Genomic DNA, 18,118 nt, shown 5'->3' on the forward strand with positions numbered 1-18,118 from the left:
TTTTAATAAAAGTATTTTGTACGACTGAATACCCAAAATCAGCAAAATAAATTTAGTCAAAAAGCCAAATTTGGAATAAATAAAAGGGAAAAAAAGGAGGGTCAAATAAATGCTTGGAAATTGAGTGAAACATTTTTTTTTTTACGGCGTCTATTTAATTTACTCAGATCCAGATCCAGATCCCACAGAAAGTCGAATCCTGGGCGTACTGTATTTGTTTAAGGCTTAAGAAAAAATTTAAATGGAAAAAGCTTGTTGACTTTTGAGTTTATAGTTCAGGAATTTACTGTAAATTGTAGAATTTGTATTCACTAAACCAGACACTTTAAAAGTAAAACAATATAAAACAAAATCTGATTCAAATGCATCCACGTGTTTGTCAATAGATAAATAAACCTCATAAAAATCAAGCCTCTCTACATGTGAGAACTTTCACCAGTAAATGAATGAGATTAAAAACCAGCGAAGTCAAGCCCGTGCTCAAGTGTTCTCATGAAGATTAGAGACTTAACTCCTGCAGCGAAGACTTCACCTGAAAACTCTCGACGCAATAAGACACAAGGTGAGTTGTTAGGTAAGAGATAATCGCAGGTGGACGTCTCTGATCCTCCTCATGCTCTTATCTAATGAGCCCGTGTTCAGCCATGTTGGAGAAGGTGCTCTGCAGATCAGAAGTGTGTGTGTGTGTGTGTGTGTGTGTGTGTGTGTGTGTGTCCACAGATCGATGTTATGCAAAGCTATTAGTCTGGAGCTCAAGAGTGGTCAGGGACTTCCCTGCAGGATCCACCTCAATGTCACCCCCTGCAAACAGGGAATTACAGAAACATTACACCTGCAGACGATGACAGCGAAGGCTCCACACAGGCTGCAAAAAAACACTGTTTTCTAGAAGATAAATGTAGTTTAAAGTTGATTTACTCAACACAAATAAATGGACAAAATGACACTAAAATTAAAGCTTTTTATGATCTAAAATAAGTACATTTTAAAACTAAATTACCCATGAAAAAATAAAATATATTTTACTATTTTATTCAGTAATACAACAAATAGAAAGAATATATTTTGTGAGATAAAAATGTTATAATGAAAATAAATGGTCATGATGAGTATTATGGCCACTCAAAGGTTTTTTGTTTTTTTATTAAAAGATTAAATTAATTTAAAATACATTTATTAAGATATTAGAGTTATGAATAATACTTTATTATGAAATTAAAGTCGTAGGAAAATAATTGATAAGAAATTCAAGTTGAACAAAATACTTTATTATGAAGTTAAAGTCGTACATAATACTTTAATATTTTAATGGGGGTCTTCTGCCCCCTTTGTGCGTCTTTACATTTTATAAATTGAGCCGAAATTCTGTGTATTTCTCTTACTTAGTATGAAATACATATGGTTTAATTGCTTTTCACTTGGAGTTTTTCATGGGGGTCTTTTTCCCCCCTTTTTACAACCTCTTAGAATTGACAAAATTCCGGTAATTTCTCTTACTTAGTATATAATAAATATTGTTATATGGCTATAAATAATATGGCAAATGATTTTCAACTTTTTCTTTGTCAAAATTGGACATGTTTAAATTCTCATTGGGTTTTCTGCCTTCTTACAAATAACAAAAATAACTGAAATTATAGAAATCTACCGTAAAATCTACTCTGTTGTACAAGAGTCTACTTAAAAATTGAATTTAGTCTTTATATATATTGGTATAAACACATTAGAGGTTGATTCTAATGCTATTAAATGTAGTTAGAAGATGAACAACCCAAGACATGGTAACAAAATATATAACTAGAAATATGATAATAAGTATATAGTAATATACTTGGATAAATACATTTCTATGAATGGAAAATACAAAATAATCATTTAAAATAAATCAAAATAGAACGACAATGTTTGAGTAGATCCACCTATAAAAAGTACAACTAGTTCTGATCCATTGGATGCATACTGTCTTATCAGTCAAGATGACTCGACACCAGCAACTAATCCATAACGTGCGCCTGCATCAAGACGTGACACTTGCTTCTCGCTGACTCAACAACAAGACAGTTCCAAGTGAGCGTTCAGAAAAAGACTCTCCAGGGAACAGCCGCTGCATAAGTGGCTTTGACTCGCACTAATCACCTTAGAGAGAAAAGCGTGGCTGCAAATGTGTCCTCGTGGGAACACCTGTGCTTTCAATAAGACACCTGTAGCAGGACCGACGAAAGGTTCTGTTGGTGGACAAATAATACATACAATCAGAAAAATATCCATGTTGCTTTATTTCTCGTGCATTTTTTGTACTAAATTACAATTTTATAAACGATTGAAGGAACTAGTTAATGAGGCTTTTTTTTAAAAATAGTTTATTGTTTGCTTTACGCCACAAAAGCAAAAGTTAATTCTAAACATTAATAATTCGAGGTGAAGTTGAGTTGAAATAGATTTTCTGTTTGAAGAAAAATAAAATATGAAACTCACAAAAGAAGAAAAGAAGAAGAAGAAGAAGAAGGTTTTTTAATCATTTAATTTACGCCACAAAAGCAAAAGTTAATTCTAAACATTAATAATTCGAGGTGAATTTGGGTTGAAATAGATTTTCTGTTTGAAGAAAAATAGAATATGAAACTGACAAAACAAGAAAAGAAGAAGAGAAAGACTTTTTATCGTTTACTTTACGCCTCAAAAGCCAAAGTTAATTCTAAACATTAATAATTCGAGGTGAATTTTGAGTGAAAATTTCTGTTTGAAGAAAAAGAAAAGAAATTTAAAAAAAGAAAATAGATGATGATGTAGAAGTGTTTTTAAAGACATGAAGGAAAAGAAAAAGTTGAATAAAAAAGAAAGTTGAATCACGTCGCTGCCAGGACGCCCTGGCCTCCCATTGGCTGTCCCCGCGGGTCATGTGACGCAGCCCCGTGACGTCAGCGGAGGCGGTAAGCAGGGACGCAGAGCTCGAGCTCCGGACAAACTGCTTGGAGTTCTGACCGACCGGACCCGGAACGAAAAGTTCTGTCTCGTTGTTTTGGTTTTTTCTTTCCTTGCGACCCTTCGTTTGCTCGTCTCTCTCTTCGGAACATCTGCGGCTCCTGGTTCCGGAAGGTTATGGACGAGTAGACTTTTTTTTAACAAAAACCACAGAAGAAGAAGAAGTTCCTTCCGCGAGGTGAGTTGTTGCTAAATTGTTGTTTTTCCCGCTTCCTGTTGTGGCTCGGGTGGGAACTTTTTTATTTTGGACCGAACCTTTTTCACGACCTGGTCCTTGTGTAGCCAGAGATGCTAACGACGGACTCACTAATCGGATGAAGCGGCTTCTTTTGTGCCGGACAGGAAGTAGAAACACAGTAGAGTCGGTTTCTTATTTCAACAAACACCGATGGAAACACGAGGCGGAAGAGAAGTCGCTCTTTATTGCGCCGAGGATGCTGACAAGTCCCGGAGAAATGTTTGTTTTGCTGTGAATGGATGTGTCAGAGTTCCTCTCATCACCAGCCACTGGAGCTGACCACTGTTTGCACACACACACAGACTCACACAGACACACACAGACTCACACACACACACTCACAATGTGACCATTAATGTCTTAAAACTATCACACGTATAGAATGATATTTTGTTTTAATGATAAAGCTTTTAATTTGAAAATGCTTCGACTTCTAAAACTGTAAAATATAAATTCCAGGGAATAATGCCATATATCGTGATACTGTAGTAACGAGTATATATATGTGTAGTATTGTTGAGTACTTGACTCTGGTGTCTGTGAATTTACAGACCACATGACTCTTGACGAAGTTGTTTTCAAAACCAAAATATGTCCAAACATCAGCTCTAAAAGCGTCTGGAGTCACTGTATCCTCTCGTCCTCAGTCATCGCCGGAATGTCACATCATTTTATTGTCCTTTTAGATTCAAAGGACGTAATAGCAAAAATCTGTTGATACGATACGTCTCACTATACAGAGACAGCGGTACAATACATTGTGATACTGTAGTACCAAGTATTTATGTTGTAGTATTGTCCAGTACTCGACTCTGGTGTAGCAGAATTTACAGACCACATGACTCTTGACGAAGTCGTAACTGCTTTCATTTGTTTTCAAAACCAAAATATGTCCAAACATCAGCTTTAAAAGATGCTGGAGTCGACTGTATCCTCTTGTCCTCAGTCATCGCCATGTCCTCTCAGGATTTAATTCTTCCTTAAGCTGATACCATATGTATCACGATACAAGGACAACGATACGGTGTAGTACGATGTATTACGATATACTGTATAGTGATACTGTAGTAAAAAGTATATGTTTGTAGTATTGTCCAGTACTTGACTCTGGTGTTGTGATAGTGTAGTAACAAGGATATATGTGTAGTATTGTCGAGTACTTGACTCTGGTGTTGCAGAATTTACAGACCACATGACTCTTGACAAAGTCGTAACTGCGTTCACTTGTTTTCAAACCAAAATATGTCCAAACATGAGCTTTACAAGCTGCTGGAGTCACTGTATCCTCTCGTCCTCAGTCATCGTGCGGAATTTTATTGTCACTTTGGATTCAAAGGACGAGATGGCAAAAATCACGATACAGAGACGGTGGTACAATACATTGTGATACTGTAGTAGCAAGGATCTATTTGTAGTATTGTCGAGTACTTGTTGTAGTACATAAGGTGCACATTTACTACAAAGGACATATTTATTTTTTTACGGCCCAGTGTGATATTGTAAATCAATGCTAAGAATAGTTCTGCATTATATCTGTACCATACTTTTTTTGTAAACTATTCACCAAAAACACACATTTCTACAGAAAAAAAGGTTTTCTTGAATATACGCTTCTATGTTTAGCGATACAGTCGTAGTTCAGTCGGAAGAAAATGGATCTTTTCACAATTACATCTTCAAATATCCTTCTGTTACCCTCTTATTATCATTTAATTATTCATTAATTATTCCTTTACTGAATGTTTTGTCTTCTTTTTTTTTACGTTTCACTCATAAACAATATCTATCCTTGTCGCCATAACGATAACAACGCAGTTAAAAGTCAATAGAACTTTACTATAACAGTAATGTTACAGTACATTGTACTAAATACAGACTTTTTCTGGTGAAGCTTTGGATATAAAGCATCCAAACATTCCCTTCAACATTTCGGGATCTTGAACTCCTACAAAAGCTAAATTTGAGCTGGAACTTCTATTTCAGGCTCGTGGATGTTTCGTGGGCCGGATTGGCAGCTTCGTCTGTACTTATGTTCGTCTGAGTCGCCGCCGAAAAATGTTCAGATGTCAGAAAGAAAACACAGAAAAATAGGTTAGATGTTGGAGAGTCTTGGGGTCGTTGAGGTTTAAGTGTTTATCATCTGTCGGGGGTTTAGAAGGTCGGTGCAGAGAAAACAACACCTTCTCAACACAAGCTTTCACAGTTGACCGACAAAGTGTTGTGTTTGTTCGATCCGGCGTCTCGTTTGTTGGCGGCAGAAAGAAGTTGTGTTGTTACCGATGGCCGATGACAGATATACTTTTATAACTTATTTCCTGTCTGGACTATCCTTTCAACATAGTTTCTCTCCTAATGCATCGACTTTGTTTGTCCCAATACGTCAACGTTTTTGTCTTAATCTACTATTTCATATTTAAAAATTTACTTTTTTTGTACCAATACATCAATATCGGATGTCCTAACTCGTCAACGTTTTGTCGTTATAAATTGACTTTTTTATCTCCTAATACATCAACATTTTATCTCTTAATACATCAACATTTTATGTCCTAATACATTCAAAGTCTATGTCCTTCCTAACTTGTCAACTTTTACTACTACTACTACATCTACTTTTTGGTCCTTATAAATTGCCTTTTTATGTACTTGTATGTCAACATTTTATCTCATAATACATAGACTTTTTATTTCCTAATACATCAAGATTTATGTCATAATACATCAAGATTTATTTCCTAAAACATTAACATTTAATGCCCTAGTACATAGATATTTTATGTCATAACTCATCAACTTGTTTTGTCTTAATACATCCCCTTTTTTGTTTGATACCTAATAAAAATACTTTTTTTTTACTTTTATGTCAACATTTTATGTCCTAATACATCAACATATCATGTCTTAATACATAGAAATGTCATGTCCGAACTAATCAACTTTTTCTGTTCTAATACATCTACTTATTTGTCCAAATACATTGAATTCTTTGTACTAATACGTCAACATTTCATGTCCTGACTCGTCAACTTTCTAGTGAGGTCGTGGGTTCGTCGACCACATAGAAACAAACACTCAGACTCACACCTATGAATAATTCAATGTCTCGCTAATGACCTTTTGTTGTTGTTATCAAGTATATTTACTACATTATTAAAGACACTCCACGGTTTCCAACATCTCTATAGAGTTGTCGGACCTCATATCAAAGTGTTTATTGAGCTGCTGTGACGGCCGTGGCGTCGCATCAGAGACATACGTGTGATTCTAGTGACTCTAGTCCAGCTCTGACCTTCGCCAGGAGATTGAGTTGCGGTGGGTTATTCAAGGAGCCGCCCAAGCATGTCGTGCTCGTGAAACACGAGTCGGCGCTACTCGTCCCGAAGCTATGCCGGTCGCTGTCACGGCCGCGGTGGGTGGAAAACCTTCTGCCGCTCAGGCTCGCTCGCAAATGTCCGCAGAGGGGTTTTTACAGATGGTCTGTGGTCACGATTACGAGACCGTTGTCTGTCGTCTTCATCTGTTTAAATCCCCGGATCTTAAGAGTAAGTGTCGTAGGTTTACTTGATGTTCGCACCTTTGAACAAGCGCTTTATCTTGAATTAAATGACAAGAAAAATCCTTTAATCCTTCTTATTATCCTGGATAAGTGTGTTTTAAAAGCTACACAGGCAGTGATGGATCCTTATTATTACGTTATTACTCAGAGTATTTGGATATATAGGAGGATTAACAATTATGTGTCATGAAAATGCCAGAAACTTTACTATTGTGTGTTTTATGTCAGATTTTTGCACCTTACTAAGAAATGGGGCTCTCTAAAATCTAACATAAAAAAGGGGTGTAAGAAAATATCGCTAAAGGTAAATATTGCACCTTTTTTTTTCACCAAATAGTTATCCATATTTTTTAAATCGATAATAAACATGCCAAATATTCACTTGGTTTTTGCTTCTTGATACTATCTTGTAAAAAAAAGTAGTTTGTATTCAGGAAGCTGATGATGGTAATCGTGTAAAAACATTGTGTCTTTACTATTGCGTGACCGTTTTACTTCGTTTAAATTCTTTAAAGAAACTCAACATATCGTAGTTTTTTACAGTATCGCCATATATTTCAACGTACCGTATCGTAGCCCTTGTATCGCGATGCGTATCGAACCGCCACGTTCTTTCGATCGGATCTCGTTTACGTCCCTGGTTGACTTTGAGTTCAAGTTGGTGAAACTTAAACTAGTTAAACACTTGTGATGGTCATTGTTAAGTTGTGTATCGTTGGAGTATTAATCTGGTGTCACTGTTGACACTAACCCATGATTCAATCTCTCTGTGTTTCTGACGTGACGGTCAGTTTCCTTCTCACCTTTCAGGTCACATGGGTCTGGTCTCATCTGAGGTGACATTGCTTGTTTGAACGTATCGTTCAGAAACTCACCCGCGACTCTCTTCTGATCGGGTCAGTTCTCTGGGATTATCTGTGAAGACGTCGGGTTGAGGTTTTACCTCCAGGATTTAAAAATTACGTAAGAGCAGCGACAAGATGTTCCTGGACTGTGAAGGAACTGTTTTCACATGTTTGTGTCTCTGCCAAGTGTTTTTATTTCAACCAGGATAGTAGTATATGGAAGTATTTATCAGTGCAGTCTCTATTGACTTGTTGAATTTAATGTTTTATCTGTTGAAGCTTTGAATATTTGATTGACATTTAAAGTATTTCATAATTTAAAAAATAATAATTTCTATTTGGAAAAGTTAGCTTTTTTTTCAAACAATTGAATAAAAATAAAAAAAATTAATGATATAAGATTGATTTTCTAATTCCAACAATTCGTAAATAAATTCTAAATTTAACATTTTTCAATTCGTAGGCTTTTAAATAAATAATATATATATATATATATATGTATATATATATATATACTATCCATTTTTATGAATTAAAAGTATTACATTTTTTATTATTAAAGTGTTTATATATATATATATATATATATATATATATATAATAATAATAAATATATATAGAATTATTCAAAAAAACAAAAACGAATCCAATCTATTTCAACTATTTGATTAAATTATTAAAGAATGTTTGAGAATAAAAACATTTCAATAATAAAACTAGGAATTCAACATTTGAAAACTTCCATTAACCTCATGTTTCATAAAGATACGCTGTAATAACATACAAACATATCTTTCTGCAGTTTGATTCAAACGATCATTCTTCTACAAAACAGCTTGAACTTAATAAAAAAAATCTATTTTAACTGTGACTAGATCGACCGACAGCCGGAAATCACGTTTGATAAAACTGGTTCTTGTGACCACAGCCGCCTTTTCAAGAGCGAGACCCATCTTCGTTTCTCACGGTTTGTTTTAAGTCGTCTTAACTTCCTCGTGTCGACCCAACGCCACCGAAAGTTAACCGCTAACCTTGAGCAGGTGCCGCCACAGGTGCATGACGTGACCCTCTCACTTCGTCCAATCCCAGGGTTATGTAACTCGGGCTTAAGGGACTTAACACTTAATTGTGGGCCGCGATCTTGAGAGGCGCTCGGAATAGCCCGGGTTCTCAGGGCGGTCTGATGGAAGGGATGTTCGCTCTGGCGGTCCGAACTCTCATCCAATCACGGCCGACTCTAAAATACCCATAAAGCTGCTGCCAGGAGAGCCGGGATCGGGCGGCGAAGACGTCATCGCCCCCGAGGCGCTCTGAGCGGACCTCGTGTCGTTGCGTAACACGACGATCGGTGTCCAGGTCTCGGCGAAGAGTCCGTCGCCGGGGGGGCGATGCTGGTTCTGTTCAGGTTCTTTTTTAGGCGAACGCACAACCGTACATCATCTGCGTACAACTTAGTTTCACTTCTTCTGACTCTCTGAAAGTATTAAGAGTCACTTTGTGTATCCAAGTTCTTTTTTAAAAATTTGATTAAATATGATGCTTTATATTCTACAGCGAGGCTGATAATCTCTAGTACAGTTACTTTCACTCTGAGCTGCTCTTGAATGTCGTTAAAATGTTCGATGAAAGGCAGGAAATGAACTGACATCGACCTCGATACGTTTGTCAACACAAACCGAAGGATTTGGTTCCGATTGAAGTCGAAGCTCGAACGCAAAACAAAACGATTTAACCTCAACAAGTATAAATAAAAAGTCTTTAAAGATGTGGATCAGCTTTTGATAAAGTATCATATATTGGTTAAGAATATATATTATAAGGATTTTAACATGGGGCTGAAAAATGGCATTTTAGATAAATTACAAATACACGTTCGATAGAAATGACATTTTACTTTACAGTTGAAAGTAAAGTATAAAAGCACAACTAAAAACCATAAATTAATAAGAAATTAACTATCATATCAACCTTATTCATTTAAAAAAAAAGGGCAAAAATAGCTTTTAACGTAACATTTAAATACTTAATTCCGATTACCAACTTTGCCAACCCTTACTTTTTCAAATTAAGTTAATTAAATTACGTTTTTTTTCTCTTGTTAGCGAGTAAGAATTCTAGTACTTGCCTATTTTAAACCGAAATCTATATATCGCTGTTGTTATTGCTGTTAAATTGTAGAATTAAGAAAATAACTCACGGTTTTGACAAAAAGAAACTGAACTACACAAGTTTTCATGAAATTGTATTTTTACAAGCAAATATTATTGTGACACGATACGCAGAACATAAGATATAAGGTGGATTTATTTTTAAGTACATAGAAATACTCAAAAAAAAAATTTTACTCATATTTTTACATACACAAAAAAAAGTCTGATTCAATTGATACTTGTTGATCATGCTAAAGGTGTCAAGTAAACAAGTGTGTGTGTGTGTGTGTGTGTGAAAAGGAACAGTTGTTAATCTCTCACACAGCTGCATCCAAGAGGCCACATTACTGGTGTTTACTCCAGTAAATTAGGAGATTATCGTTGTTTATGTAACGCCGTGGAGCCGCGAACACGAAGCCTTTTGGTGGCGTCGGCTTAAACGGGAGCGAAGGTGTCGAAGGTTTATCGGATTCAGGCTCGTTGTGTCGTCTCGTCTTTTGATGATCGCAGTTTCTGAAGGAAACGTTTTAAGTCATTATCTCGTCTTTACAATCTCAGTTACACGGTTGAGACTCGAGTGAAGAATCACAAGTTGATCGAATAAAGTAAGATATCGGTTCATAAATCTCTGGGTTTATCATAATTTACTTGTTGTTAATGACGGTCAAAACAATTTGTGTTTCAATGATAAATACTCGAAATCATAGTTTATTATTAAACGTCAACATGTTCTCGCTAAACAACAAAAATCATCTTAATTCATTTCCTTGCAATAATAAAAACAAGCTCCTGCTGCTTCTTAATTGATTGTTATCACATATTTTTAAATTAACTTTCTTCATGTTGAATATAACCTTATCTTTCAATAAATGATAAATAAATGATTAAATGTCTAAAAATAATTCCTGGGGTGAACATTAAGTGGATTACAATCAACCACCGAAACTAGTGTTGCATTTATCCACCTTGATGTCTGAATAAATGCTGATGAAGTAGAAGTTTTCTAAAAAATAATGACAATATTTAAACTTGTTGTTCAGGAGACGTGGTTATTGATCTTGAAAGAACGATGCGACACTTGATTCCATGAGCCGTGACCTTTAACCTCCTTCAGCTGGTCTCAGATCCTCGCACGAGAGCGAGGTAGAGAATCGTCGTCATCTGGTCGTGTGTGAAAAGAGTGGATAAACATCTGGAACTGCCCACAGACGGCGTCGACGTGCGTCTGAGGTCGTGTGAACACGTGCGCGACATATCTGTCGAGCTTCCGCACTTCACCTGCATGGTGGAAACTTGTGGTGAAGCTGTTGCTGCTGCAGGTGCACGGACATTTGTGTTTTGATGCTCATCTTTATTTGCATCGACACAAACAAACTGAGGTTTGCGTCGTTGTCGTTCGGAAACATAGATGGTGCGTCAATGGAAAAAAGGTTGATACAATAAAAACAACGCTTTAGTTAAAAAATAACTTGCTTTAATTAAAGTTGCATTGAAAATAATGGTTTAATTAAAAAGAAACTTGGTTTAATTTAAAAAAAAAAAAGTATCAATAAAGATGATGGTTTAATTGAATAATAAGTTGCTTTAATTAAAAAGTTGATTCAATTAAAAAAGTTACAATAGAAATTCTGCTTCAATTAAAATAAGTTACTTCAATTAAAAAGAAATGATAAAAAATAATGCTTTAATTAAATAAAACGTTGATTCAATTAAAAAGAAACAATAAAAATAATGCTTTAATAAATAAGAAACGAAAAAAAAAGATAAAATAATATTTTAATTAAAAAGAAAAGAAACAAAAAAAATAACGCTTTAATATCAAAGAATGTTGATTCAATAAAATGAAAAAGATTGAAAAGGTATATATTTTTTTGATTATAGCAACTTTTCTGAGATTGAATATTATGCCCAAAACAAGCACGACACAAACAAGATCAATTAACTTTATTTGTGCATTCAAACTGTTGTTTTTTTTTTATTGATTGGACTGTTTTTAAAATTAAATACAATAGGCAGGAAATCTATTTACATCTTATTAAACATTACAGTTTATGGCTTAAACTGCTGCTGACCTTAAGTTACTTATTGATTATTATCAAACTTTTGCAGGTGATAATTGTTCAATAATAGCAGAACAATGGGAAATGAATGAATTAAATACATGTCAATCTTGTATGTTATTTTAACTCATGTCTGGTGGTTTTATTTGTATCTCCTGGTCTCAGGTGATGGATGGTTCGGTCCATGTCAGCGGACGTATAGATCCAGCACAGGAGCCTATAATCTGATCAACATCTCATAATTGATCTATATTTAGTCCAGGATGTCACATGCGATCATTGAGTGGAAGATCAGCAGATGATACAAGTTTATGTTTGTGTGATGTTGGTTTGATCCCCAGCCTTAGTAACTGTCGCCTCAACAAAACAATCTTGGATCAAAAAAACCTGAAATTACCCTCTGATCTATTTTTCTTTCTCAGTCCAGACCTCGTCCTCCGCCGCCGCCGCCACACACACCAGAACCAGAACCATGGGCAAACAGAACAGCAAGCTCCGTCCCGACGTCATGCAGGACCTGATGGAGAACACGGACTTCACGGAGCACGAGATCATGGAGTGGTACAAGGGCTTCCTGAGGGACTGCCCCAGCGGCGCCCTCTCCATGGAGGAGTTCAAGAAGATCTACGCCAACTTCTTCCCGTACGGCGACGCCTCCAAGTTCGCCGAGCACGTCTTCCGCACCTTCGACGCCAACGGCGACGGCACCATCGACTTCAGGGAGTTCATCATCGCCCTGAGCGTCACGTCGCGCGGGCGCCTGGACCAGAAGCTGAAGTGGGCCTTCAGCATGTACGACCTGGACGGGAACGGCTACATCAGCAAGGCCGAGATGCTGGAGATCGTGACGGTGAGTCAACGATACGTGTCACGATACGGTCAACGATACGTGTCACGATACAGTCAGCGATATTTGTCAACGATACGTGTCACGATATGTGTCACGATACAGTCAGCGATACGTGTCACGATACAGTCAGCGATATGTGTCACGATACAGTCAACGATACGTGTCACGATACAGTCAACGATATGTGTCACAATACAGTCAACGATACGTGTCACGATACAGTCAACGATACGTGTCACGATACAGTCAGCGATATTTGTCACGATACAGTCAACGATACGTGTCACGATATGTGTCACGATACAGTCAGCGATACGTGTCACGATACAGTCAGCGATATGTGTCACGATACAGTCAACGATACGATATATATTGTGATACTGAAGGAACGAAGGATGTATTTGTAGTCGATATTTTTTAATTTGTAACATTTTAAATTCAGTTTTAAAATTTTGATGACATGATTGATTTGAAATTCAATTGAGTAGCTCGGTACTCGTTTGGTAATGTCTGGTGACTCTATTATACTGATATTTTAATATTGAATTTAAAAGACTAATAAATTATTAAATATTAATAAAGAAATGTGAAAGAAAAAAATATTGATTAAAAAATATTCATTTTTTTATTCATTTGTTCAAGATAAAACTAATTTGACATTTTAATTATTGAAATCTAACTATTCAATAAAATCAAAATCAACCTTTTAATATACAAACTATTTAATTATATTATTGAAAATATAACAAATTCAATTAATCCCAACTTCCAACAGTTTTAATGGACAAGAATCTGTTGATACGATACAATGTGTTGTGATAGATTGTGATACTGTAGTAACTAGTATATATGTGTAGTATTGTCCAGTACTTGACTCTGGTGTTGTAGTATTAACAGACCACATGACTCTTGATGAAGTCGTAACTGCTTTCATTTGTTTTCAAACCAAAATATGTCCAAACATCAGCTTTAAAAGCTGCTGGAGTCGCTGTATCCTCTCGTCCTCAGTCATGGCTGAGTCCTGTAATGGCTGCTGCCATCTAGTGGCCGAGAGTTTAATTGCAAGTTTGACTTATTATTAAAAAAAACAGTATTAAAATAACTATTTGTATAAACTGTATATACATTGAAATATATCTGCTGTCGAAGTATGAAATATATAAAAATGAGAATATTTAAGTGTAAGATATGGTCTCACACACTAATGGCCGCCGGCCGCTCGTCGCCCTCAGGGCAGCTTCAGGTGTTGAGTTACTCGAGTCTATTTCCAGACTCTCTTTCTGTGATTCATGACTCAGCAGTCCAGCAGCTGTGCAGCCAGACTAGACCCTCACCACAGACCACCACACGTCCTTCATGAACATAATGACATCAGGGTCAGGGTCTGGTTCCTCCAGTCGGGCGTCTTGCTTGTGTACGTCCTTATTGTCCTTATTGTCCTTATTGTCCTGCTCAGAACCAACTCTCTAGACCAGGTCTTTACTTAAACTTAAAGAAAATATTCATCATAACAATGTATATAAGATATTCTAAATATAAATATATGTATTTATTTATTTTTACCATTGAAATAACATTTTTATTTTAATTCAAAGTTATCTCATGGTTTATATTTCACTAGTGTATGAATAAAAGACAATAATTTGATGTTTTATTTTACAATTAAAACTCAAATATTCACAAATTTCATTAATTTGTGTGCTGCAATTCAACCTCCGGCCACTAGTTGGCAACATTCGCCATTTCCTGTGAGTCAAAGTAAGAACAAAAACGGTGAAATGGAAGCAATGAGGTAAAAAGAAAGTAAACACCAGAATCCAGCAGCTTTTAAAGCTGATGTTTGGACCCATTTTGTCTTTAAATCAAAGTTTAGAGTTAAATAATTAAACACAAACAGATACCGGATATTACATGTTGATCCAGGTTGTTTGTTAATTCATTGTTAATATAAGTTTATATTTGTTGTTAATATTTCGTGAAGTACTTTCCTACAAACTATCTTCAACACACGATTGTTTTGTTTGTCCTTCAAATAAAATGATCACCAAAGTTATAGCATTTTTCACCTTTCAAATCACATTTTCTATCTTCGTTTTGTTTGTTTATGTTCAATAAACTTTGTTAAGTTAAAAAAAAAAAAGATTAGATTATTGAGACGTTTCAATTGAACTTTTGGCCACTAGATGGCAGCAGTCACCACGTCTTCCGCAGCTAAAGGGACAATGAAATTCCGCTGAGGATAAGGGGATACAGTGACTCCAGCATCTTTTAAAACTGATGTTTGGACATATTTTGGTTTGAAAACAAATGAAATCAGTTACGACTTCGTCAAGAGTCATGTGGTCTGTAAATACTACAACACCAGAGTCAAGTACTGGACAATACTACACATATATACTTGTTACTACACTATCACAATATATCGTAATACATTGTAATACACTGTATCGTTGTCCTTGTATCATGATACATACGTTATCAGGTAAAGGAAGAATTAAATCCTGCGATGATGACTGAGGACGAGAGGATACTCCAGCATCTTTCTAAAGCTGCTGTTTGGACATATTTTGGTTTGAAAACAAATGAGTGAATACTTCAATAAAGTTCAGTGTCCGCTAAAATCTTTTTTAAATATATCTTATCGTGTTGTTAGTGTTACTCTACAGAACTACTAGTCAGAGTGAGATCTCAACTTATTAACTAGTTGTTATGATCAAACCGTTTCAATAACTCTGTCTCCCCCTTCAGGCCATTTACAAGATGGTCTCCTCGGTGATGAAGATGCCCGAGGACGAGTCCACGCCGGAGAAACGCACCGACAAGATCTTCCGACAGATGGACACGAATCGCGACGGTGAGTCCTCGTCGAAAAAAAACCCCTCGTTCTGTGCCGTCGGTCCCTGAACGCACCACTCACCTGTGTGTCCCTCCCTCAGGTAAACTGTCTCTGGAGGAGTTCGTGGAAGGAGCGAAGAACGACCCGTCCATCGTGCGGCTGCTCCAGTGCGACCCCAGCAGCGCCGGGCAGTAGACGCACACACACACACACACACGGGTCGACAACCGACGCACAACTGTACATACTGCAGATACCAGAAGCTTGATGAAGGATTCCCGCGCCGGAGGAGCGTGGAGGTACAGACTCGTCAAAGACTTTTTTAATAGATTCAAGAGGTACGATGGATTTCATCACCTGGACGTCCAAGTATTCGCAGTCTCTCACCTTAAATGAAGTACGTTAGAAAGGAACATTTTCGCTTTTCATTTTTTTCAATCCCGACTCTAGACGCCGCGGGAGATTCGTCTTCCATTTTTTTTTTCCACGTGTGCGGGAGGCGTGTTGCGTTTGTTCTGGAAACGAAGAGGAACTCTCTTGAAAGGGACTTTTTAAAGGACTGGCATGTGATTTTAACTCAAGAAATGTTTAAAAAAGAAACAAATAGATGCATCGTGGGAAGGTTTTTAAAAAGTTGTTTAAATTATTGGATTTGTCTTCTTTTACTTGACGATCGCAGAGAGAGAGACGATGTTTTCGTGGTATTTATGCTAGAAAATGTTATGTTTTTTTAAAAAAAAAAAGAAGGAGACGTTTCTCTCTGAGCTGCTGTGGTTCAGTGTGTTATTCTCAGGAAGGTGAAAAAAAAACGGTCACGATCCACGATCCAGGATCAGCGAAAACAAGAAGGTTTTCCTCCCGCTAGCGTCTCGTGGTCCGGTGCCAAATCCAGACGCTCGTTACTCCAGAAGTAGAAACACAGTGTTGTACGTGTCGAACAGAAGAGTTCGTTTTTTGTAGATTTTTCTATGGTTGAAAGTGACGCGAGTCCCGTCGTTGGATGTGTTGCATCAATAAAGAATGGATCAGTGTTGGTCTCTGTGCAGGTTTGTGTCGTCGACCGTCGCATTCTGAGCAGAGCTTCTGCTGCACAGAAGGTCTAAGAGTTTAATATGAAAGACTTCTCGACGTTCGACGTCAGAGAGCAGGTTTTTATCAGAAGATTTGATAATTGAAATAAACATTAAAATCTGTTGGTTTTTTTCCATTGAATTTTAGTTTTTACATTTTTTACATTTATAACATTTACATAATTCTTTTATACACGTTTAAATGTTGAAACTTTCAATTCTCTCATAAACCTCCATTTACTTTCATATACTTTCATATACTTTCATAAACTTTCAAAAACTTCCGTAAACTTCCATATACTTTCATATACTTTCATACATTTTCATATACTTCCATAAATTTCCATATACTTCCATAAACTTTCATATACTTCCATAAACTGCCATATACTTCCAAAAACATCTATAATTCCATATGCTTCCATAAACCTCCATATACTTCCATATACTTTCATATACTTCCATAAACCTCCATATACTTCCATAAACTTTCATATACCTACATATACTTCCATAAACTTCCATATACTTCCATAAACCTCCATATACTTTCATGTACTTTCATATACTTCCATAAACCTCCATATACTTCCATATACTTCCATAAACTTTCATATACTTCCATATACTTCCATAAACCTCCATATACTTTCATATGCTTTCATATACTTCCATAAACCTCCATATACTTCCATATACTTCCATAAACTTTCATATACTTCCATATACTTCCATAAACCTCCATATACTTCCATAAACTTTCATATACCTACATATACTTCCATAAACTTTCATATACTTCCATATACTTTCATATACTTCCACATACTTCCATAAACCTCCATATACTTCCATAAACTTCCATAAACTTTCATATACTTCCATAAACCTCCATATACTTTCATATACTTTCATATACTTCCATAGACCTCCATATACTTCCATATACTTTCATATACTTTCATATACTTCCATAAACCTCCATATACTTCCATATACTTCCATAAACTTTCATATACTTCCATATACTTCCATAAACCTCCATATACTTTCATATACTTCCATAAACCTCCATATACTTCCATATACTTCCATAAACTTTCATATACTTACATATACTTCCATAAACTTTCATATACTTTCATATACTTCCATATACTTCCATAAACCTCCATATACTTTCATATACTTCCATAAACCTCCATATACTTCCATATACTTCCATAAACTTTCATATACCTACATATACTTCCATAAACTTTCATATACTTCCATATACTTTCATATACTTCCATAAACCTCCAAATACTGCCATAAACTTTCATATACCTACATATACTTCCATAAACTTTCATATACTTCCATATACTTCCATAAACTTCCATATACTTCCATAAACCTCCATATACTTTCATATACTTTCATATACTTCCATAAACCTCCATATACTTCCATAAACTTTCATATACTTCCATATACTTCCATAAACTTCCATATACTTCCATAAACCTCCATATACTTTCATATACTT

General features: G+C 35.9%; 1 protein-coding gene across 2 annotated transcripts; it reads left to right on the forward strand.

The window, feature by feature from the left end:
• The first annotated feature begins 2,910 nt into the window (after positions 1-2,910).
• ncaldb (neurocalcin delta b) lies at positions 2,911-16,547 on the forward strand. Of its 2 annotated transcripts, none has more exons than XM_087786362.1 (4): positions 2,911-3,160; positions 12,254-12,681; positions 15,430-15,535; positions 15,618-16,547. In XM_087786362.1, the coding sequence occupies exons 2-4, from the start codon at positions 12,304-12,306 to the stop codon at positions 15,710-15,712; spliced, it is 579 nt and encodes a 192-aa protein (XP_087642488.1). In that variant the 5' UTR covers positions 2,911-3,160; positions 12,254-12,303; the 3' UTR covers positions 15,713-16,547. The 2 variants fall into 2 exon arrangements, with proteins under 2 accessions (XP_087642488.1, XP_087642489.1); XM_087786363.1 differs by having other exon boundaries at positions 12,259-12,681.
• Positions 16,548-18,118: the final 1,571 nt, after the last annotated feature.

Source organism: Callionymus lyra, chromosome 3, assembly GCF_982586985.1.
Source record: "Callionymus lyra chromosome 3, fCalLyr1.hap1.1, whole genome shotgun sequence".
In the NCBI taxonomy this organism is placed as follows: Eukaryota; Metazoa; Chordata; class Actinopteri; order Syngnathiformes; family Callionymidae; genus Callionymus; species Callionymus lyra.